General features: G+C 32.3%; 1 protein-coding gene across 1 annotated transcript in view; it reads left to right on the top strand.

Annotated features, from left to right (window-relative positions):
• The window catches only part of LRRIQ3 (leucine rich repeats and IQ motif containing 3), a gene marked incomplete at both ends in the record, with an annotated part of 165,997 nt that overhangs the window by 86,924 nt on the left and 54,161 nt on the right, over nt 1-24,912 (top strand). The window contains one exon of the mRNA XM_080801812.1: nt 12,414-12,543. Within this exon, the coding sequence (XP_080657938.1) occupies nt 12,414-12,543 (130 nt within the window). The remainder of the gene's footprint in view (nt 1-12,413; nt 12,544-24,912) is intronic.

Genomic DNA, 24,912 nt, shown 5'->3' on the forward strand with positions numbered 1-24,912 from the left:
ATTCATAGGGAACTCTTAAGTATTGCTCCAGAGAAGTTAATTGTCTCTTATTTTAGACCCTAGAATTGGAGAGTGGAGTCTGTATTTGATGATTTAATAGCTCCAAAGGAGGAAAAGGGTGATTACCCAAACAGAGTGTATCTCATCAGCAGCTTTTTCTTCAAGACAGAACCATTGCTGCCTTTGTGAGAGATTCTAGTATTAAAATTAACTATATTTGATCTTGGGTGCTATGAATTAGCCAATTATTGAAAGCAAAATCTTTTCTTTTTCATAGATAGAGCTGATATGTAAAATTTTAGCATTGTTTCCTTCCAATTCACCTCCATTCTAGCACATTGCCTTCTTTCTACAATATACGATCAAATGCTCTGTACATAAAGTAGGCATTAAAATGCCTTCATTCATTCACCTTAAGTTCTTGGCACCAAGGCCAAAACCTCCTTCCCAGAATCTCTTTACTTATTATTCTGTTTAAGAATGTGATTGTTCCCAGAATGGTTCCTCTCTATCTGTCTGTCTTCACTTCAGCTTGCAGCATCAAACAAAAGAATAAAGTCCCTGGTAATGTCCCAGTACCAAGATTTGGTCTTTTTCAATATTAAGTAAGTATATTTTCCTGATTTGACTGGAGTATTGTTGCTACTATTTTTCTTGTGTATGTTTCTACTTAAATTTATTTATATGCTTCTTCCTTGGAAAGTGACTTTTATGTGGATGTCTTTACTCTAGGAAAATAAATCACTCTACTACAGGTTGCATTTTATTTTGTTTTGCCACCCTTTATCTAGCACAGTGAAATGCACATAGGAGGCACTTAACAAATATTTACTGATTGAAAATACTATTTGTTGCATTTAAAAGAAGTATAATCTAAACTCTACTTATATTATTTTGAATTATGACTCATGAATAATTTTAGTATATTTTCTTAAAATATTATTCTACCATGCTACTATGAAGAAAGTAGCTAACAGAAATCTGTTTATCACTGAGCTTTTTCTGTGTGGGCAGGAAAAAATAAGGTTATCATTGAAAGATGACAGATGAAAGTAAGATGCAAGTCAAAAATAAAACAGTGCAAAAAGATCTTATAAAGTTATGAACTATGTATATAAAACATTTTTTTTGCCAGTACTGTTATACTAGAACTTAGAATACCTTTCAAAGATAAAGAAGATAAAGGGGTTACTCCACACTGTGGTCATTATAATAAAATTCATTATTCCAGAAATGTTATAGGCTGATTATATAAACAAACTAAAAATAAATTATATAGATAAATTAATGAATTAATTTTTAATGAATGATTAAAGAAAATGAAAATGGAGAGCCTTAACTTTTTGCAGCATGTTTCTTTTTGATACAATTAGAGGTAGGGTACTTGGAATAGGGTCAATTGATCTGACTCACTATGCTAAGTAATTTTTTCCCCCAGATCTTAAGAATGTTGATAAATCTTGAAAATACTAGTTCAGAGACAACATTAGAGTCTTATCCAAGATCCATCTTTTTTTTAATTGGGGCATAGTCTTTGTGTGGGAAAGAATGGATATTCTCCATTACTAAATATATAGGAAATGCCCATACTCATATTTTTTTAAATATTTTATTTATTTATTTGACAGAGATCACAAGTAGGCAGACATGCAGGTAGAGAGAGAGGGGGAAGCAGGCTCCCCGCTGAGCAGAGAGCCGGACTATGACGCAGGGCTTGATCCCAGGACGCTGGGATCATGACCAGAGCCACCGAAGGCAGAGGCTTAACCCACTGAACCACCCACATGCCCCCCCCCATACTCATTTCTTAAAGAAACATCTCAGCGAAGAGTAGATGTAGGAGAAAATATGTAAAAAGCATGTCTTTCCTTTTTAACTTAAACTTCTGAATTCATTGAAATGTAAAAAACCTATCATTCATACTTTTAGGTTTCTTGCTATCACATAGAACCATGATTATTAGAATTCGTGAGCACCTAAAAGCAAATCTGGAGCTCGCTGTCCTCAAGGCAAAATATAATATTTGCTATCATTAACTAATGGTACACCTCAAGAGTTTAACTGTATATTTTTCCATCTTTAAACTTTATCACTGTATTTTTCTTCAGGGTAAAAAAAAAATATGGGTCAATTTTCACTGAAGTGGGCTGGATTTATGTATTCACCTCTCATCAGTGTCAAAAGGAATTGTGCACATCATTCCCTGGACAACAGGATGAAAACCTGTCTCTGATTGGACACTAGGGATATCAGCTGTACACACAAGATAAGTGTAAAGTTGAAAAGAGAAATACATTTAGTAATTCATCCAAGCCAGGATATTTTAACAGTTTGAAACTTGCATAAAAATGATCATGAAATTATTTACTTCCTCATACAAGAAAGTTAATATGACCATTTTTAAGTCCAGTGAAACTTACCATCATAAAAATTTTGCTTTACAAAACTGATAATTCAGAATTTTCAAGCTGTCCATCTTTTTCTAATAAAAAAGATAACAAAATCAATAAAATGACCCATTCTTTACCACTTACTTAGAATGAATTTTTATTTGTTCAAGGTAAAAGAGTGTCTGTTTCTATGTATTTCAATATTGGTCTGTGCCTTGAATGACAAAAATTAGTGTTTTATGAGTCATCTAGAAATTGACATAGAATTTCTTATAATAGATTTAAGTTCCATGACTTAGAAAATATTAACTATCACACTGCTGCTTTCTGGTCTATTGGGGATAGTTTTAGAGATATTCCATCTAAGCATGGGTGTTTCATGACAATATTCACCTGGAAAGCCTGGAGGGACTCATAGTAAGTTGCAGGCATTTTTTTTTTATTTTTTATATTTCAGCTGATGTTTAATGAATTTAAAAATTCTGGCAATACCTTCTCTAATAACTTACAATCCTGAAATAAGCCTGTTTGTATCTTTTAAAGTTTTGGTGACTACAGTTTTGAGTCCTTTTATTCAGCCACAGCAATACTGGACCTCATGTAAATAATAAACTCTGGACCATAGCTGAAATATTTCCTATAAGTGCAGTAGAGCTGAGGTTGTTGACTCTGAAGTCAAGCCAACCCAGAGATTTGTACTGGGGCTATAGAACTTTTGGGATGGGTAACCAGAGTCAGTGATAGCACTTAGTCAGTCTCTCTCCCTCTGCCCTACAGTTCCTAGCACATATGTAGCATTCAGAAGGAAAGAACATAATTAAACTTCATTTGAAACAATTTTAGTCCTTAGTAGTGTAATAAAAGCTTATATGAAGCAATATTTACTAATATTTTAAACTCCCAAATGAGTATATTACTCCCAGTTGCAGGAGGCTAAAACTTCAATTTCAGAAAATATTACCCAAGTAATTCTTATTGAATCAATTTGATAGTTTATCAATATGTATGCATAAAGCATATTTAAGTTGGTTATAAGGTGCTTTACTTAGAAGCATAATTATGTATATGGTTACTCTGTTAATTTATTGAGGATTTTGTGTGTGTGTGTGTGCACGAGAGAGAGAGAGAGAGAGAGAGATTGAGAGAGAGAGAACTGCTTCCTTGGATTCTAAACCCTAATTTAAAACATATATACTCTCCAAAATGCTGGATTTGCTTAAGATACTTAGGGTAAAGGAGAGCAACCTAAACATCAGTAAAATGTTGGCAGTCTCTATCTGTTCTTTTTTCTCTTCTGATAAATGTGGGCATTGTTAAATACACACAGAAATATAGACTCTTGATCTATATATGTTACTAGTAAGGAAAAGTTTTTTTCTTTTCTTTAGAAAATTCTGTTTCGTTGCCCGTCATTAAATTTTACACCACCATATGAACTTGTCTCATTTGGTGATCACTTAAGCAGTATTAACCTATACTGCTAATATATACCCTGTCTCTTTTCATTTCAAAATGATTAGATTTACTGATTTAAAAATATCATAACTAAATAACACATGAGGATTAATAAATGCAGATTCTTATTAGGAATGTATTTAGTATTAAGCCATTAAAGCCTATGTTCTCAACTATCTCTCTCCCTCTCTGTGTCTTTGTCTCTCTGTAGATATCCTCAGTTTCAGTTTAATCAAATCACATTTAATTGGAAACAAAGTTTTTCTCACTTTGAATTTCTTATCTTGCTTCCTGTTTTCCGTATCTGCATAGAATATTAATCATTAAATTATGAAATATTTCAAGAAGTCTACAATTTAAGTATTCACAAAATAATAGCTTTGTACTGATGCCTAGCATGGTGCCATGGATGTAGTTGGCACGCAATACATATTTGTTGAATAAACTAATCAAATTTCTCAATCCTTTTTTGTTATTTGTGAGTTGATACTGCAACAGAGGTTGAAGAATCCAATCCAAAAAGTGGTGCAGGGATATCGAGATAAGTAAACCACAGACCCAGTCCTCAGAGAGAATAATTTCTTCTAGGGGTGAGAAATGTACTTAACTATGATATAAAGTAGAATGCATAAGTGCTTTGAAAGTTATAAACAAAATAATATTTGTAGAGTTACACACTTTTAAAATTGTGGATTTTAGGTAAACCAGATACAGAATTATTCTAAATTATTACTATATAATACATTGGCTATCAGACAGTATAATCAATATGTTAGTAAAAAATAAGATTTCAAATAGAATTGCACTGTCACGTAAATAATAAGTAAATATATGTTTAATATATTAATATATAAAATATATATAATATTATACAAATAATAATGAGACTTTTAAAGAAACATAAATCTGTATACTGTAAAAGTTTTCATGCCTTTTACTTACTCTATCTAATACCAATTATTATTATTAATGAACTAGTACTATGTTCTCTCAACTTGAAATTATAACCTATTCTAAAATCTTTATGGAAGTTTGCAGCATCTCTTTTTACTGGGGTTGACAACTGCTACTAGCAAGTATCCACAGGAATGTAGCAGACAGAGTAGGCCTCAGTAATTTATACACTGGCACCTCTAATCTTGGTAATGATGGACCTTAGACCTTAACCATTCTTTAACTGAGGGAACATACCTATTATTCTTTTTTCCCCATGTGTTCTTTAAATGGACATTTGCAGCAAAATATAATATTCAGTCACCTTCATTTCCCATGGCTACTTTTTGTGTATAGAAGAGAAATATCGCACTTCTTTCTCTATCTACTATGTGTCCTATATTTGTTTATCCAGGTCATCCTTTGTGAATTCTCTTCCTCATGTATCCAGAGTATTATCATTTCTAGTCATCTTCATTAAGATAAAGTAAGATTGGGAACAAATACAAGATAATAACAGTTTTTCAAATAGCAGTTAAACCTGTCAGTTGCTTCTAGGGGACTATTTTAAAAAGTAATTTTTCTCATAAAACTTTATTTTAAATCATTCCCCTTTTTCCATGTTTTTTTTTTCCCCCTGTTAACCATCACTTAGTCTTAAAAGCAGAGTTCAAGTGTATGTTAGCCTCTCCTCTGTTGAAGCTATAGCTTGCTAAACTTAATGAGAGGCTACGTAGCCAAACAGTAGAGTTAACAGTTTTCATTCAGATGAAAAAGGGTAAAATTTTTAGTTTGGGTTTTAGCATATTACTAAAGTTAGCACTTTTAAAGGTGATGTCTTAGCTGGGAAGAGGAAAGGGAACAAAAGCATGAGAAAACAGGTGGTAGGATACCAAAGAACTAATGATTCTAAAGAGGTTTTTGAGATAATCCTTCAAATGGAGCCTCCTAATAATGACCATATGTAGTGTAGACAAAGCAAATGCTTGGTCAATTATAGTATAAACAGTATACAAATAGATAATGTAACATTGAGTCTCTGTCAATCTGCTTTGGTTAAAGACTTATAATATGCTTTAAAATTAAAGGGCTCTGATTTGTGTAATACATAATCTGAAAACAAAACTACAGTCTTAGAACACTAACTAACACTAACTCAAACTGTTAAGGATTGAAAATGAATCTTGATTTTCTGAGACAGAAGAGTTTAGTATAAAATATTTAACCTTGGTCTAGAAAGTAGAGAAAATTGTTGCCACTGTCACCACTTCTCAATTTTTAAATGTTAATTATCATCTCTCTTGGGGAAAATAAATATCTGGTACAATCATCCATCTGATATTTTACAAGCATGTACTTAGTTTGTCAATTATAGGGAGTTCCATAGCACCTCAGTTAATCTATTCCAATTTTCAGTAATGTTCTGAAAGTTTTTTCTTATGATTATGTGAGATTAATTTGTATACATATGTCTCTCCCAGCTTTTGTAGCTATTATAGATTATTTTTTCCTGGCTTTTCTACTCAGTACTGTCAAAGAAGAGCTCTTTCATTGCCATTTTGGTTCTCTGGTTTATTGTGATGTAGAACAACAGACAGTAGAGTGATGTGCCCAAGTAGATGCATAATTATTCTTACCAGATGATTATGTTTATGCTTTTTGTACGTGTAACATATTGAGGAATGGTTAAGTAGAAGAGACTCTAGAAAATTAAGAGTTTAAGTTGATGAAAAAGGGGATGAAAGAGTGGTAAAAGTGTTGCTGAGTAAAAACCTTTGGAGTAACTGTACAGTATGGAGATTTCAGGATTAAAAGAGAAAATGTTGGAAAGTGTTATTTGGGATAGAATCCTTTAAAAAAATGTAAGCTAGGAATTTGTCTTTAGATTATGTCTGGTTGGACTCACTCTGAAAAGGGAGTTTCACTTTATAGTATATTGAACCAAAGTTCCTAAACCTCCACTCATCCGTTCTAGTACTTGTCTTTGCTACTATTTATTACACATTTAGCATATAATTATTGAATATTTGCTGAGTGTCAGGGGCCATTCTTGGCACTAAGTAAGGAAGACAAGCAAAGTCCTTACCCTGGTGAACTAGATAGATTCTAGGAAAAAACAAAAAGTGAAAACCAAGTTATAATCCAAGTGAACAAATCTGTGATAAATGTAAATAAAATAAATAGGTTGCTGAGATAGGGTAATCGGAGAAGTTCTAGTTCTCATAAGATTGCCATAGAATGTTTTTCTGAGGAGATAAAAGTTAAGACCTGAAGGATGAGAAGGTAGTCATGAAAAGTGTAGGAGTGTATTCTAGATAGAACAAAGAGCTTGCACAAGGACCTGAGGCCTGGGATAGATTGTTTTGAGTTGGGTTCAAAGGACTGAATGAAATCCAATGTTGTAAGAGTATGATGAATAAAGTCAAGGGTAGAATGAAATGAATTTGACTATGTGACCCAGGGCCATATTTGCTGGCTTTTCAAGCTCATAGTAAGGACTGGCACCTTGGACAGCAATCAGGAAATGTAAAGCTAAAAATAAACATGATCAGATTTATCTTTTGATAAATATAACTGTAATAAATGTAACTGAATCTTGTAAGATCTGGTGTGAAGGCAGAAGCCAACAGAAGACCATTTGTGGTTAGAAGGGGTGACTATAGCTTAGACTAGAGAGGTAATATAAAAAAGGAAGAGAAGAAGACAGATTTGAAATACATTTAGGAAGTATAATTGTCAAGATTTGCTGATGGCTTAGATACAGAGTTTCAGGAAAGAGCATAAAATAGAGAACAAATTCTAAGTTCTTGTGGTTTGAACAAGAGTCTGCTATCATTTTATAAGATGAGGGAGGTGGTAATTGGGGGAGGTAAGAAGCCTGAATCTCTCTTTGTTGCCTCTTTTCTACTCTGGATTTAAATATGGCTTATTTATATAGGGCTTACTTTAAAAATAACTTAGTAGGTAGGCTGCTCTCTTTTCACGTTCAAGATTATCTATCCTTACCTGAAAATATGTTGCCCTGACCTGCTTCAGCTATGGTTCTCATCAGAAATTAATATGGTAAGACATGTGGTCATATTACACATATGGTAATATGTGTGATTTTCTTCATTCTAGATAAAATGCTTAATATAGCATAAGGTCATCCTACAATGGACTCTTAATTTGCTCTTTTAATTACAATATTGTATCCTCTTATCATTCATGATTTTAAATTACATTATGTATTACAGAAATGAAATGCATTTTGCCCAATTGTAATATTTATTTCTATTACATTTCATCTGTTTAATTTGGTTGATTGCTCCTGTCTATTGAAAATATTTAAAATTTCTATCTTGTGTTAACTGGTTTTGTTCTTTTGACACCTCACCTAAAAATGTCATAAACATTTCCTTTTATTATTATTCAAATCATTTGCATAAATATTGATCATGACAGGGCTAACAAGCCTGCTTGTGACAATTGAGATCTCACTTCAGGTTGCATCATTTTATGAATCCTTACTCTCTTTCATGTGATGACTCAACATCTCTGATTTGCATCGAATCATGTTATCTTTCCAAAGTTATGAAAACATTTATCTGAACATACTACAGAAATTAAGGTTTATCATATAGAGGGTGTTTGAAGCTGAGTTAATTTTGAACCTGTTAAAAATGAAATTATATCTGATGTATTCACCTGTTAACTTATACTGCTCCCTGGTAATTTATTCCTCTTCCAAATGCTACCAAATATCCTTAACTTTACTTTCTAAAATTATTGAGGACCAGTATTGGAATTACGGTATGTCAGTTAATAGAATAGACTTTCTGCTATTGAAAACAAGATATTTATTAGATTATTCTCATTCTTCTGATAACTTTTCCTTCTCCATGATTTTAAGTATCAGTAAGGGGCTCATCCTTTCTTTTCCTTCTTGTACTATGTATTCAGAAAAGTGCAGTTTCTTTACCTTGGTAGCCTGTGTATGTCTCAGTTCACTTAGGAATTTAGATGTTCATCTTCCTAGATTTGTTTCACTGTCATATATGCAAACTTTGTCGCAGATTCTTCTTTTATAAAAGCCAAGGAAAGGAAAATTATTTTAAATGATGACAAGGAATGGCATGTAGGTATATGAAAAAGGGTAAGTGGAAGAACTAAAGAAAATATATTTCTGAAAGGAACTTACTAGCTACATATTTAATTTTTAAATAGAATAAAAATATTAAAAATGTAAAATTTTAGTATCTAATTTTTTAAATGATTTTATTCATTTATTTGACACAGAGAGAGAGAGAGAGAGGGGGAGCACAAACCAGGGGTGGGGGGCTGTAGGCAGAGGAAGAGGGAGAAGCTATGCTGGGCTGGGTCCATGACCAGAGCTGAAGGGAGACACTTAACTGACTGAGCCACCCAGGTGCTCCTTCAGTATCTAATTTTTAAATTTCATGATTCTATAAATTAATTTTATTTGTGATAGATTCCCACTCTGCTTTACCTCTCCACTGGAGTCTTCTGCCCCCATAGAGATCCAGAAGTGTATATTCCTACATCTCAGCCTGATTTCATGGGTGTTCAGAATGTTCTGGTACATAATTAGCTCACTTTAGGGGACCAGTTGAAATAGGGTCATAGGGTCTCCTACTTCTCCGCCATCTTGCCCCAGACCTCTATAGAGATTGGATACTCAGATTCGACAGATACACACTTATTTTAAAATTTTCCTTTATTCTTTCAGGGAAAGGCAGAAGAATATGTATTAGTAGAAATAGATTGCTAAACATATCCTTACATTCTAAAGGGTCCGTTTTTGTAGTTTATATAAAATTGGGGATGATTTTTAATGTATGATGAATTGCATTGTTAGTAGAGAGAGATAGTAGTTATAAAAATAGACCAAAATTTATAGAAGTAACAAAACACAATAATGATGATACAGAAGACTAATTGAAGAGGACTGATAGGTGAATTTGAGGTTGAAGAAGCATTTACAATTGATTGTTACATAATTGATTGCAGAAGAGTAGTCTACATTATTTTTATAATACTTTGTTTAATAGAAAGAACTGGACCCAAGTGAGAATAGCAGTAATATTACTTAAAATAATGTTATATTTTGATAATGTGTTGATATTATGTTATAGTTATTCTTGACAAACTTTATTTTTTTTAAAGCTTTTATTTATTTACTTGACAGAGATCACAAGTAGGCAGGGAGGCAGGCAGAGAGAGAGGGGGAAGAAGACTCCCTGCTAAGCAGAGAGCCCAACGTGGGGCTTGATCCCAGGACCCTGAGATCATGGCCTGAGCCGAAGGCAGAAGCTTAACCCACTGATCCACCCAGGTGCCCTCTCAGAAACTTTAGAAAAAAAATTAATATAAGGAGAATGTATAAGCTCAGAAGTAACTGCTTACCTGTCTTTGTAGCAAAAACTAGTATTTTTGTCATAGGAAGAATGGAAAGAAATTATGTACGATAACTAGTGAAGGATTTTTAGTGAAGAATAATAACTGAGATTCATTCCAGGACTACATAATACCTAGTATCCATTATAAGCATTAAAAAATTCTTGCACAAAAAAAAAAAAAATATTCTTGCACAGGGGCACCTGGGTGGCTCAGTGGGTTAAAGCCTCTGCCTTTGGCTCAGGTCATGATCTCAGGGTCCTGGGATCGAGCCCTGCATCGGGCTCTCTGCTCAGCAGGGAGCCTGCTTCCCTTCCTCTCTCTCTCTGCCTGCCTCTCTGCCTACTTGTGATCTCTATCTGATAAATAAAATCTTAAAAAAAAAATTCTTGCACAATGAGTCATTGCATAAAGACAGATTATTTTCAATAAATTAGAGAATATCACATATAAAATTTAAAAGATAGAAACTCAAGGCTATTCATTTAAATACATCTGTTTTGTGCATTATAGGAATTTAGGCAGAAAATGATAAATACAGGGCACCAGGAAACATAACCAAGTGTTTCTCCTAAATTGTAGAATAAAGGAGGTTTGGACAAGTAAGCAGGTCAAGGTAGGGGAAATACAGTGATTTTTTTTTTTTTAATTTCAAAATCCTATCTGCTGTCACATATTAGAGAGTTTATGTGACTCTCATCTTCTTGGATGAAGGTGGTGCTATTCACCAAAACCAGAAATAAGTTATAATAGCTTTGGAGGAAAGATAGGAATTCAGTTCTATCGAGTATGAGATGTCTGTGAGATTTTCCGGGGTGAAAGGGCACAGCTCATAGGTACTACATAAAAAGGAAACAACTCAGAAAGGAATACTATTGAAGATACATATTTGTGAGTCCTTAGAATTTAGACCAGTGGTACTCATCAAGGAATGCATAATGTCCCTGGGAATGTATCTCAAAATACAAATGTATATCTCCTTCCAAAATTCTGATCGTTTTCTCTGTTGTATACTGTGGTTGTCTACCAGTATCTGTCCTTTTCTTCTTTCTTGGTAAAAACCCTGAAATTTTACTCCAGGCAGCAAAGTACCTACCCAAAAGACTGCATTGCTTACCCTCTCCTTTGTCACTATGAGTGGTCAATAAGATATAAACAGAAGTTTTTTGAAGGACCTCTGAGAAAGCACCTTAAGACACATGGCCTATGCCTTTTGTCATTTTACCTTTTTCCTCCATCTTGCTGACTGAAATACAGACATTGTGTGTAGAGCTCCAGTAGCTATCTTGACTCATGAGTAAACCTTGAGGATAGAAGCCATATAGAGGGCAAGAAAGAGATGATAAACTTTGAAAAAGCCTGGGTTTCTGATGACCTGGTGGATCCTTTGCACTGTGGTAGATAGACTGTGAAGACAAAGGCAGACAACACAGTATTAATTATTAAAATATTCCCTACCAATTTACAGACATTTTTTAGTTTACATCTGATAGTGCCCCCAACTCTCCACCAAGTTTTTTTCAATATTCTGCTTGTTATTCCTTTCACACATACCAGATCCATTTGTACTTTTAAGATTTGTGATAATTCGGGGCACCTGGGGTTAAAGTGGATTAAAACCTCTGCCTTCAGCTCAGGTCATGATCCCAGTGTCCTGGGATCAAACCCCACATCGGGCTCTCTGCTCAGCAGGGAGCCTGCTACGCCCTCTCTCTCTTCCTACTTGTGATCTCTGTCTGTCAAATAAATAAATAAATAAAATCTTAAAAAAAAAAATTTGTGATAATTCTGGTCCCATTTATCTTTCTTTCAATGTTACTATCTTTTTTAGTATTCTGTAAAATAGTTTTGTCTACCGTCTCTTAACCTAAATCTTTCTTTAGGCTTCTTGGGCAACACAGTCTTTCTTCTCTTTGTTTATTCCTTGTTTTTCTTGGTGGGTTTTGTTTTGTTTTGTCCTGGCACCCTCCTGACAGGACCCTTTTCCCCTCAGTCTCCCTTCAAGCATGATCCAAAGTATATCATTAATTCTTAATAAACAATTTATCAAAATCATATACAATGGAGCTCTTTACATCTTTTCCTAACTCTGCCTATCTTACAGGTTTTTCTTGGTATTTTTAAAAAAATAAAATCAATCATTATAGTGTGTAATAAATGTGAGAGTTCTTTGAGAACTTGAAAAAGTATATAACAGACATTATTGTGGTTATCATTGCTTTTATTTTGTTTCCACAGATTATACATTCTCCTGTTTATTTAAAAAATTCTAGAGAACAGAGTAAACATGTTTCTTCTATTATATATGAATTAAAAACAAAAGAAATTGGTATAAAATCAAAAAAATCAAGACATCTCACTCAAAGAGGTTAGTTATATGAATTTTTAAATTATATGAACGAATATATTTTGATGAGTAAATTCATTAGAAATTAGGGATGTTAATTTTGAACTATAAATATATGATTCTATGAATTACAGGTTGAGACGTTTAGAGAAAATATGCATATCTCATTTAATATTATATAAATGTACATATTCAGAAAGTTGTTTTGTGTTTATCAAGAACTGGATTTTGAGCATCAGGGGGGAATTAAGAGAAATAGGTGTAGGCAGGAACCAAATTGAGTTGATAGCTTTCTTGCTGTATAGCTATGTCAGCATGGTTCCTCTTTCAGGAAATCTGTCAAGTATTAGATTAATATAATGATTTCAATTAAGTAATAATATTTAATTTCCTTCAGGCTTTCAACATAATTGTTTTGTCGATAAAGTACATTTTATCCTATGTTAATAAGATTTTGGTTATCAAATGTATACTTCTTTTTGTTGTTTTTGCAGAATTTTTTCTGATAAAATTTTATGTGTGATCGATGGCATTCTTTACCTCTATCTTTCACAGAAAAATCATATAATAATTTTTATAAAATTATTTTCAATTTTCTCAATGTTTTCTCTTAAGTCTTTTAAAATTATTATGATAAAAACACTTACCCTGAGACCTATTCTTTCAACAGACTTTTAAGTGCAAAATACAATATTGTTAACCTTAGTCATAATGTTGCACAGCAGATCTCTAGAACTTTATCTTGTGTGACCAGAATTTTAAATCCATTGAACAACTCCTCATTTCTCTCTTTCTCAGAACTTTTAATTCTTAAATATTCAAATCTTTCTCTTTTTATAACTCATGATGGTATCTTTATCCCCTTTTATTTTCTTTGTATATGAACTATCATATTTTGTATATCTCTACCAGTTCCTTGTCAGTGGCTTTTGATATTTCATCAATTATCCATTAGTTTCATGTATATACAATATATTTACAACATTTATTTTAATATACAGTGTTTAGTTTCATGTATATTATATATACATTTTATAAAGCTCTACATTGTTATTTAAAAGCAATTTTATTTGTATGATTATTTAATTCCTAGATTTATAAACAAAAATGAAATGATGGAAAAATAGTAGTTCCATACACCATACCGCTACAATCAATCTGATACCCCAAGATACTATCTTGTAACTCTTCTGCTGTTTACTTTTATATTTCCAAGTAACATGCTTATTCTGCTAAAATATCTTTTTTTGGGGGGAGGTTAGATATTATTTATAGATTTCCACTGTGAAAGATGGAGATTTAATTCTCTTATAAATCCTCCATAATACACACACTTATATATTCCCTCCTCTATTTTCCCCATAGAATTATATCACTGCTGTTTGGGGGTAAATTAGTATTTACTGTTGTAATTGTTATGACTGTGTATATATTGTTCACAGCTGAGCCATACAATATATTAGGATATGTTTGCTTTTTTATACTATGTTTTTGAGAACTTGTTTGAAAATCTCATACCATTCAAACCACCACTCTCCCCAAATATACTCACACATATATAATTTTTTTAACGATACTTCTGTTTGCACCTTTCGTTTTGCTGATTTAATCAGGACTGTTTACCCTCTAAACCTGATCTTAGACCCTCCATTTTGGTGTACATCTCTTCAACTGTGATCCTAAGAATTCATTTGTCTCCATGCTATGTAGGGACTCTAAGTTCCAGAATTCTATATCTTGGTCTTTCTTGGTTTATTTTCTTATTTTAATACAGTACCTTCTCTATGAGTTTACTGAGAAATTATATATAGGAGGTAAATTTTTTAAAAGCTTGAAAGCCTAAATATGCTGTTATGCTAATTTATATTTGGTTGATGATTTGACTGAGTAGAGCTTCTTTCAGATTTTTTTCAGGATCGCTTTATCATCTAACTTCCAGTGTTTCCTTTGAGATGTCCATTGCCATTTAGTTCTTAGTTTGATATATATGAATGTCTATTTATTGTTTTTCCCTTCTGACTGAAAACTTTTAGCATTGTTTCTTATACCAGGTATTCTGCAATTTCACAGTAATTTGTCTCATAAATATTTGCTTGCTTGGCCAGATTGTTTTTCTATTCAATTTATTGTAGTTATTCATTCTGAAAATTTATATCCCTCAGTTCTGGGTATTTCTCTTATATTTTTTATGGTAATATGTGTACCATAAAACTTAACCATTTTAAGCATTTTTAACTGTACATTAAGTATGTTTATATTGTGCAACCATCATGACCATCCATCTGTGGAAACTTTTCATCTTTTTTCTTCAATTGAAACTATGTGCCCATTACACAGTAACTCCCAGTCCTCCCACACCCTCAACCTCTAAAAGCACTTTCTATTTCTTTCTAGAATTTGATTACTCTAGGTATCTCATATAAGTGCAATCACACAATATTTCCTTTTGTGACTGGCTTATTTTACTTAGCATGATGTCTTTAAAGTTGATATGTGTGGAAGCATGTCTCATTTGTTTTTCTTTTTTCAGGTTTTAATAATTAATATTCCAGGGGCACCTGGGTGGCTCAGTGGGTTGAGCCTCTGCCTTCAGCTCAGGTCATGGTCTCAGGATCCTGGGATCGAGCCCCGCATCGGGCTCTCTGCTCAGCGGGGAGCCTGCTTCCTCCTCTCTCTCTCTGCCTGCCTCTCTGCCTACTTGTGATCTCCGTCTGTCAAATAAATAAATAAAATCTTAAAAAAAATAATTAATATTCTATTATAGTCAACCTTTGAACAACATAGCCTTGAACTGGTCAGGCTCACTTATATAGATTTATTTTTTATAAATACTAATACTCTAAATATGTTTTCTCTTCCTTATGATTTTCTTAATAACATCTTTTCTAGATTATTATAAGCATACAGTATATAATATATATAACATACAAAATATGTGTTAATTGACTGTTTATGTTATCGAAAAGATTTTTGGTCCAATGGTAAGCCATTAGTAGTTAAGTTTTGGGGGAGCCAAAGTTATTCATGGAACTTCAACTGTGCAATGGAGTGGTGACCCTAATCCCTGCATTTTTCAAGGGTCAGCTGTATGTTTTGTTTATCCAAACCAGCATTTGGGTTGCTTCCATATTTTAGCTATTGTGAATAATGCTGCTATGAACATAGGTATACAGATATCTCTTTGAGACCCTGCTTTCAGTTGTTTTGAGTGTATAGTCAGGGGTGGAATTGCTTGGATCATATGATAATTTTACTTTTAATGTTTTGAAGAATCACCATACCATTTGCTACAGCAGATACACCATTCTACATTCCCAGCAACAGTGCACAAGGGTTCTAATTTCTACACATCCTGAGTAACACTTTTTTTTTTCTTTTTCTTTTCTTCTTTTTTTTTTAATGGTAGCCATCCATTAAACACATAGATGTGAGGTCATATCTCATTGTGCTTTTATTTTGCATTTCCCTAATAATTAGTGATACTGAGCATCTTTTCATGTGCCTATTGGTCATATGTATATCTTCGTTGTAGAAATGTTTATTTAAGTCATTTGTTGTCCATTTCCTATTTGTTGTGTTTGCTTTTTTGTTGCTGTTGAATTGCAGGATTTCTTTATTCTAGATATCAATCTCTTACAAATGTATGATTTGCAAGTATTTTCTCCAATTCTATGGGTCGCCTTTTTACTTCATTGATAGTACCCTTTGATGCACAAAATTTTTTATCTATTTGGGGTTAATTTTTGTTTATTATGTAAAGTAATAATCCAACTTTACCTTTTTGCACATGGAATCCAGTTTTTTGAGCATGACTTTTTTGTTGTTTTTTGAGAAAAAGAGGACATGGGCCTTGGGGTGCGAGGGGAAAGAGGAGAGGGAGAGATCTTAATCTTAAACAGGCTCCATGCACAGTGCGGAGCCAGATATGGGGCTCAGTCTCACGACCTGGGGTCATGATCTGAGCCAAAATCAAGAGTTGGACGCTTAACCAACTGAGCCACCCAGGCGTCCCTGAGCACCATTTGTTGAAAAGACTATTCTTTCCCTATTGAATCATTTTGATAATCATTTTGAGAATCATTTGATCCAATATGCAAGCATTTACTTCTGGGCTTCTATTTTATTCCATTGATCTGTATGTCTGTTTTTATATCAGAACCACACTATTGTGATTACTATAATTTTATAGTATGTTTGAAAATGATGAGGTATGAAAACTACAGTTTTCTTCTTTTTCAGGATTGTTTTGGCTCTTTGGGGTCCCTTGAAATTGTAGATGAATTTTAGGATGAATTTTTCTATCCTGCTAAAATACCATTGGGATTTTTATAAGGAGTACATTGAATTTATAGACTGCTAAAAATTGAGTAGTAGTTTAGCAATATTAAGTCTTGTAGTCCACAAATATGTTGTTTTTCCTTTTATTTCTGTTAATTTCTTTCAGAAACATATTGTAGGTTTCAGTGTACAAGTCTTTCACATCCTTAGTTAAGTTTATTCTAAGTATTTTATTCTTGATCTTAAATGTTAGCTGCATGGGTTTTTTTTTTTTCTTATATGACTTTTATTAGTTTCTTTCAATTTTTTTTATTTACTGTTTTAGTGTTTTTATCATCAAAGGGTTTTGAATTTTTGTCAGAATATTTTTTTCTGCATTGATTATGATGATCATGTTTTTTTTTCCTTCATTCTGTTAATGTGTATTACATAGATTGATTTTCATATGTTGTATCACTTCTTGTATTCCAAGAATAAATCCCACGTGATCCTGTTATATAATCTTTTAAATATGTTGCTTAATTGAGTGTTAATAGATTCTTGAGGATTTTTGGCATCAGTATTCATAAAGAATATTGTTTTTCTTTTCTTTTAGTTTATTTGTCTGGCTTTAGTATCAAGATAATGTAGCCTCATAGGAATAAAGAGATATTCCCTCATTTTGTTTTTTGGAAGAGTTTGAGAAGGATTGCTGTTACTTCTTTCCTAGTAAAGCCATTAGTTCTTTTAATTTATTTTTTGGGAGGGTTTTGATTACTGATTCAATCTCCGTATGAGTTATAGATCTATTCAGGTTTTCTTCTTTCATGATTCAGTGTTAGTAGGTTGTGTAAGTCTAAGGATTTATCTATTTCATCTAAGTTATATAATTTATTTGCATACATTTATTCACAGTTTTTTAATAATCCTTTTTATTTTTGTAAAATCATAGCAATGTCCCCTCTTTCACTTCTGATTTTAGTTTTTTGAGCCTTATCTCTTTTTTATCTTTTTAGCTGAAGCTTTATCAATTTTGTTTATATTTTGAAGAACTAAATCTTGTGTTCACTGATTTTCTATGTTGTTTTTATAACTCTATTTTATCTCCTCTCTGATATTTATTATTTTCTTTCTTCTCCTAGCTTAATTTAGTTCATTCTTTTTCCACGTCAATGAAGTTTAAAGTTAAACTGTTTATTTGATACTGTTCTTCTTTTATAATGTAATCATTTATAATCTTACACTTGCCTCTTAACATGGGTTTTGCTGAATCCCAGAAATTTCAGTATATTGTGTTTTATTTTCATTTGTCTCAAGATATTTTATAATTTCCACTGAGATTTCTTTTTTTGGTTTCATAGGCTATTTAAGAGTATCCCATTTAATTTCTACATACTTGTGAATTTTCCAGTTTTCCTTATGTTATTGATTTCTACTTTAATTCCCTTGTGATTAGAAAATATACTTGGGATAATTTCAGTATTTTTAAATTTACTAAGATTTGTTTTATGGCCCAAAATATTGAATATCCTAGATAATGTTCCATGTGCATTTGAGAAAAATGTATATTCTGAGTGTTTTGTATATGTCTGTTAGGTCCAGTTTGTCTGTAATATTGTTCAAATCCTCTGTTTCTTATTGATATTCTCTCTGGTTGTTATATCTGATGTTGAAAATGAGGTATTGAAATCTGTTATTGTAGAAATGCTTATATTTCTGTCTTTAGCCTGTAGATGTTTCTATTATTTATTTTGTTCCTCTGATTTTTGGTGGATATGTGTTTATAATTATTATATCTTCTTAGTGAATTGACCCTATTATTACATAATGCTCATATTTGTCTCTACTCAATGTTTCCTGCTTTAAAGGTTGATCTCATATAAAATATAACTTAAAGATACATCTAGAATAATGTTTGGCCAGACATCTGTGTACCATGGTTTAACCAAGTTACCATATAAAAGTAATTATCACAGAGCTTTACTAAATATAGAATTCTCAGTTGACAGTGTTTTTTTTTTTTTTTTTTTTTTAATTTCAGCACTTTAAATATATCCTCCTACTGCCTCCTGGCATGCAAAGTTTCTGCTGATGTATGTGCAAATTATTGAATACCCCTTGTATGTAATGAGTCACTTTTCTCTTGTGACTTTCAAGATTCTTTCTTTGTTTTTGGCTTTTGAGTTTCTTTATAATGTCTCTCAATGTGGGTCTCATTTTGCTTATCCTACTTGGCATATATAAAGCTTGTAAATGTATGTGTTTCTTCAAATTTGAGAGGTTCAGCTCTTATTTCTTCATGTAACATATCTGTTTCTTATTCTCTTCTTCTGGGACCCCCAAAATGCATATTTTGATCCATTTGCTAGTATGCTGCAAGTTCCTTATTCCCTGTTCATTTTTCTCTATTCTTGTTTTTGTTCTTCAGACTCTATTATTTCAAAAGATCCATCTTTAATTTTGCTGAATTTTTTCCTTTTTTTTTTTTACATGGGCTGTTGAAATGCTAGTGAGTTTTTCAATTCAGTTATTTTATTTTTCTGCTACAAAATTTGTTTAATTCTTTTAAATAATTTCTATCTCCTTATTGGTAATCTTATTTGGGTTATATATTGTTTCTCTGATTTTCTTTCATTATTTGCCCATGTTTTCCTTTGTCTCTTTGAGCATATTTAAAACAGTTATTTTAAGGTTTTTGTCTAACACGAAAAGATGTTCAACATCACTAATGATTTGGGAAATGCAAATCAAAACCACAATGAGTATCACGTCACACCTGTCAGAATGGCTAAAATCAATAGCTCAAGAAACAACAAAGTGTTGGTGAGGATGTGGAAAAAAAGGAACCTCATGCACTGTTGGTGGGAATGCAAACTAGTGCAGCCATTGTAGAAAACAGTGTGGAGGATCCTCAAAAAAAAAAAAAAAATAGAACTATCATGCTGTGAATTGTATAAGACTGATAATCACAGACCTGTACCCCTGAAACAAATAATATATTATATGTTAATTTAAAAAATAGAACTATGATATGATCCAGTAATTCCACTATTGGGCGTTTACCCAAAGAATATGAAAGCATTAATTTGAAAAAGTCTATGCACCCCTATATTTATTGCAACATTATTTTCAATAACCAAATTATGGAAGCAGCCCAAGTGTCTATTGGTAGATAAATGGATAAAGAAGATATGTGTGTGTATATATATATATATATATATATACACACACACACACACATACATACCATGGAACATTACTTAGCCATAAAAAAGAATGAAATCTTGACATTTGCAATAACATGAATGAAAGTAGAGAGAATAATGCTAAGCAAAATAAGCAAAGGCAGATACCATATGCTTTCACTCATTTGTGGAATTTAAGAAACAAAACACATGAACAACAACAAAAAGAGAGCCAAACCAGACTCTTATCTATAAAGAACAAATTGATTGTTACCAGAGGAGAGCTGGGTGGGAAGGTGGGTAGAATAGATGAAGGGTATTAATAGTACTTATCTTGAGGCACCTGGGCAGCACATTTGGTTAAAGCATCTGATTCTTCGTTTCAGCTCAGGTCTTGATGTCAGGGTAGTGAGACAAAACCTTGCATCCAGCTCAGTGTTCAGTCTGGAATCTGCTTAAGACTCAGTCTCCCTCTCCTCCCCCTCTCCACCCCGTTCTCTCTCTCTCTCTCCCTCTCAAATAAATAAATCTTAAAAAAAAAAAAGAGTACTTATCTTGATGAGCACCAAATAATGTATAAAACTGTTGAATCACTACATTGTACACCTGCAATTAATATAACACTGTATGTTAACTCTACTGGAATTAAAATGAAATTCACAAATAAAGTTTTTATCTGGTAAGTCTGATATGTGTATTCAGGGACAGTTTCTGAGGATTTATTTTCTTTAAATGGACCTTGTTTCCCTATTTTTTTCTCTGTTTTGTGATTGTTGAAAATTGGACATTTGAAAACAGCTACTTCTTTCAATATTTGCTGACTTGCATGGAAGACTTTCACTATTTAGTAAACCCCTAAGCTTTGAGATCTGCTTAGGGTAAAGGGTTAAAGTCTTCTTAGATCTCTTCTGGGCAGGCATCCCCTCTGGGTCAGTGTGTGCATGGTTTTCTTTTCTTTTGATTTTCCCCAGGTTCCTTTAAGTGTCTTAATTTCTCAGAGTCTTCCCCCACTTCATTTTGGGGCCTTAGATTTTTTTTTTTTTTTTTTTTTTTTTTTTTTTTTTTTGGTATTCTCTACCCTCAATTGTTTTTCTCCTAGGAGTCTGTGGATCTGCAATTCCCCTGCAGTTTTATGTATCATTACTGCCTTCAGTGGTTTTCAGCCTGATATCTAAACTATATTGCCGTTCCTCTCCTGAGGATTTGAGTCAAGTGAGAGACAAACCAGTCCTTTAGGCAGCCCAGAGACAAGCTTGAACATTCCAAACAAGTTTTATTCTTCTCTTTCCATCCTAAGGGAGAGAAATTAAAAATGGGCTGCTTCTTCCTGACTGTGCTACACCACACTGGGGAGAGAGTAGTGAAGGGCAAGTAAAAATGCCACAAAACTTCTTGCTGTTTTGATTGTGACTTTTTCTTATTTGGGTGTTTCCTTGGTTGCTGTAAATCTTTTATTCATTTCTAGAGCTCCTTTTAAGTTATTTTAGTCATTCTGCAGTTATTTATAGGATATTTCTAAGGGAGAATAAGGATGTGAGAGTTCCTATTCTGCCATCATGCTGACACATTATTCTTTATTTATTTCATCATTATCTCCATTGTGTATTCTCTTTCTATGACTCCTATTATTCAGGTGGACCTCTTGGACTGATCCTCTAACTCTCTTACTTTTTATCCCTTACTTCCCCATTTTTTTTTTTTTTTATATTTGTCCTCTCTTCTGGGGTGTTTACTCAATTTTATCCTCTACTTATAATTATGTAATCAAGTTTCTAAAAATTCTATTTTACATTCATAGATGCAATATCTTCTCTATATCTTGGAGGATAATAATATCATATAAATTTTTTGTGGATGGTTCTTCTCCATGGTATATTTTCCTATTTCCCTAAGTTACTTTCTTCTTACAGCTTTTGTGAAAAATGCTGCTAATCCTTGTTTGTTCACTCATATTTAAGATTAAGTTTCTGAAATGCTACTTAGAAACACTGCTCATAAATGTGGTTGAGTTTTATTGACTTGTAACCATTAATGTGGGATAATTTAGTGAGGTCCAGGGTCTTTATTCAGAGACGTGTAATATGAGGTTTCTTCAGAAGAAGACTCTTCCAATATTTTGCCGGTGATATGTGAGTAACTGCTATTCTCTCAACTTGGTATGAGGCCTTTCATTTTATCCTCCAATTTTCAGTCATCCTCCAATTATCCCTGCCAATCCTTAGCTATACCTGGTGCCCTTGAGTCCATAGTTTCTTTGGTTTAACTTCTCAAGAGGGTGAATATTTAGTCTCCTTTAAGAGCAAAAGGATGAAAGAGTCACCTGGTTATGTGTGGTTGCCAAAGATCAGTTGATCTAATGATGCCTTTCAAATAATTTTTTTAAACCATGTTTCAAATTCCCCACCTCTTTAAGTGTTCTGCATTGTAAATCTGCTTTCTTCTTTGCTTGTCCACACTAAACCTTAATATTCAACTTCATAGTGGCTGGTTATCAGTTACTTTTCATCCATGTGCTTCTAGCTTCCAAATGATTTTGGTGTCACTGATACTTTCTTTCTCATTGTCTTTGAATGTGGTTTTTTTTGTTGTTGTTTTGTTTTTTTAATTTTTCTTTTTATCATGGTACTGGAGTGCAAAGAGGGAACAAAAAATTGTGTTTAAGTTATTTAAACTCTTCTGTTTAATCCAAAGTCTATATTGATATTTTAAATTGAGCTGACTTTAAATTGAGCCATATTTTATGTTAAGTATATAGAAGAAAGGAAGAGTTGGAACAAGAGGAGGAAGTAGGGAGTTTTGGGACAACTATCCTGTCTCAGTCAAGGGATGACTGAACCCTTGGAAAATATCATTCATAAATCATACTGAGTCCTGACTGACTTCTCTCTCAAGTGAAGGTTCTGTGCAGCCACAACAAATGTACTGTAAAAACTAAAATGTCTTAGTCATCCCAGTGCTAGATGATGTCACATTGTAAAAACTTAGTTTATTATTAATTTATTATTATTAATTATTAATAACTATTATTTATTATTATTAATTAGTTTATTATTATTAGTCTTAGTCATCCCGGTGCTAGATGATGTCACATTGCAAAAACTTAGTTTATTATTAGTGAGTTTTAAAAGCTATAATAATCTATCCAAGGTCACATAATCCAAAAGTGACAGAGCTGGTACTATTTCTAGGTTCTGTTTCCTTAAAGTCTAGTGTCCATTCTGTTTCACAATGATGTCTCCTGACAACTGTAAATGTTTCACAATGTAATAATTAAATTATGTGCATGGGAATATGGTTGTATTAGATTAAGCTATCTAAATCTATGGAATCTAATAAAATCTGTCATTCCCTGTGTCATTCCAAACATTATAGAACCACCCATTTTTACATAATATTTTATTATTTCCACTTACTTTTAATATTTCTGATATGTAAAAAAGCTATAGAAACTGGAGTATCTTATTTATCTAAAATCATTATAATTAAAAGAAATAGAGTAAAAATAACATTTTCCCATATTTCTTTATTTACATCATAACTAATTACCTTATGCTTGCTTTAATAAAATGGTTAATTTAAAAAGAAGCCAGAAATTGTATTGATGTTCTTGAGAATATTTTGGGGGGACATGAATTTTTATCAATTTAGATTGAAAAAACTACTTTCTTTTTTTTATTGAGTAATATTTTCTAATATTTTTCAGATGTATTTTTCTACTTAGGATTATTTTAGTACATTGTGCCAATTTTTACATAATGGCATACATTCAAATTCATGAAGGATGAGAAATAACTTTTCCTGTTCCTTCCTGTTTCCTCATAAAGGATGAAAAATACTTCTTCTTCCTTGAATATAAAGTTTACATTTTAGAATGCTTAGTATAATTTCTTTCTCTGACCATACTAAAAAAATGGGTTCAGCATACCTTATTTTGGAAGATTATGAAGTTTGGCAGTCTTCTCCTACCATTTAGTTACTAATAAGTAATAACTTTGTGTTTGAGATGCATACACTTTCTGGACTATTTACTCATTTCCTCTAAATAGAAAGATGAGCAATGCTGAGAGTACTGAGTGATTAAAAGTGCTGTGACAGTCCCATAAGAAGTAGCCTCTTTTAACTTTAATGATTTTCATAAGGACAATTATTTTCAATCTTGGCCTCTACCTATTCTTTGGTGTTTGTTAAAACCTACATATGATAAGGCATAAGTCCATTAGATCAAACTTTTCATTGTTATTCAAATATTCTGTTTTTGTGCAAAGTAGGATATTCTATTTTTGTAGATTTTCCCTTTGTCTACTTAACTAAGAATTAAGGGAAAACTATTAAAATATTCCACTATAATCACGGATTCATTTCCTTCTCCTGAATTCTATCAAATTTTGTTTTCTGCATTTTGAGGTAATTATTAACTACATATATGATTATAATTAGTATATATTCTTGGTGATATATAGTATATATTTTTAGTATATATTCTTTTATCATGATATGTTTACTTGCTTTATCTCTAGCAATGCCTTTTCCTCATGCTCTATTTTGTCTGACATTAGTATAGCTGCACCAGCTGTATTTTAGTTAAACTTTTCCTAATGTTTTTCCATCCTTTTAGTTTTGACTTTTTGCTTTATATGTTCATCATGAAAATAGAAAATAGCTGGACCAGCTTATTTAGTCCATTTATATTTATTATATTTATTAAGAGAGTTGGGCTATTACTGTCTTCTATTTTTTTCCAGTTTGTTCTATCCATTCTTTTCTTTTTCCTTGTTTTTTCACATAATTGCTATCTTTGATTTTGTTGATTTTTCATTTTGAAATAATTTCAAATTACTAAAACGGTACAAAAATTACAAATTATTCCTGAATATCCTTTACCCATTCCACAAATGTTGCCATATTATATAATCATACAGTTATTAAAACTAGGAAGTTAACATTGATA

This window comes from Martes martes, assembly GCF_963455335.1.
Source record: "Martes martes genome assembly, chromosome: 4".
Lineage (NCBI taxonomy): Eukaryota > Metazoa > Chordata > Mammalia > Carnivora > Mustelidae > Martes > Martes martes.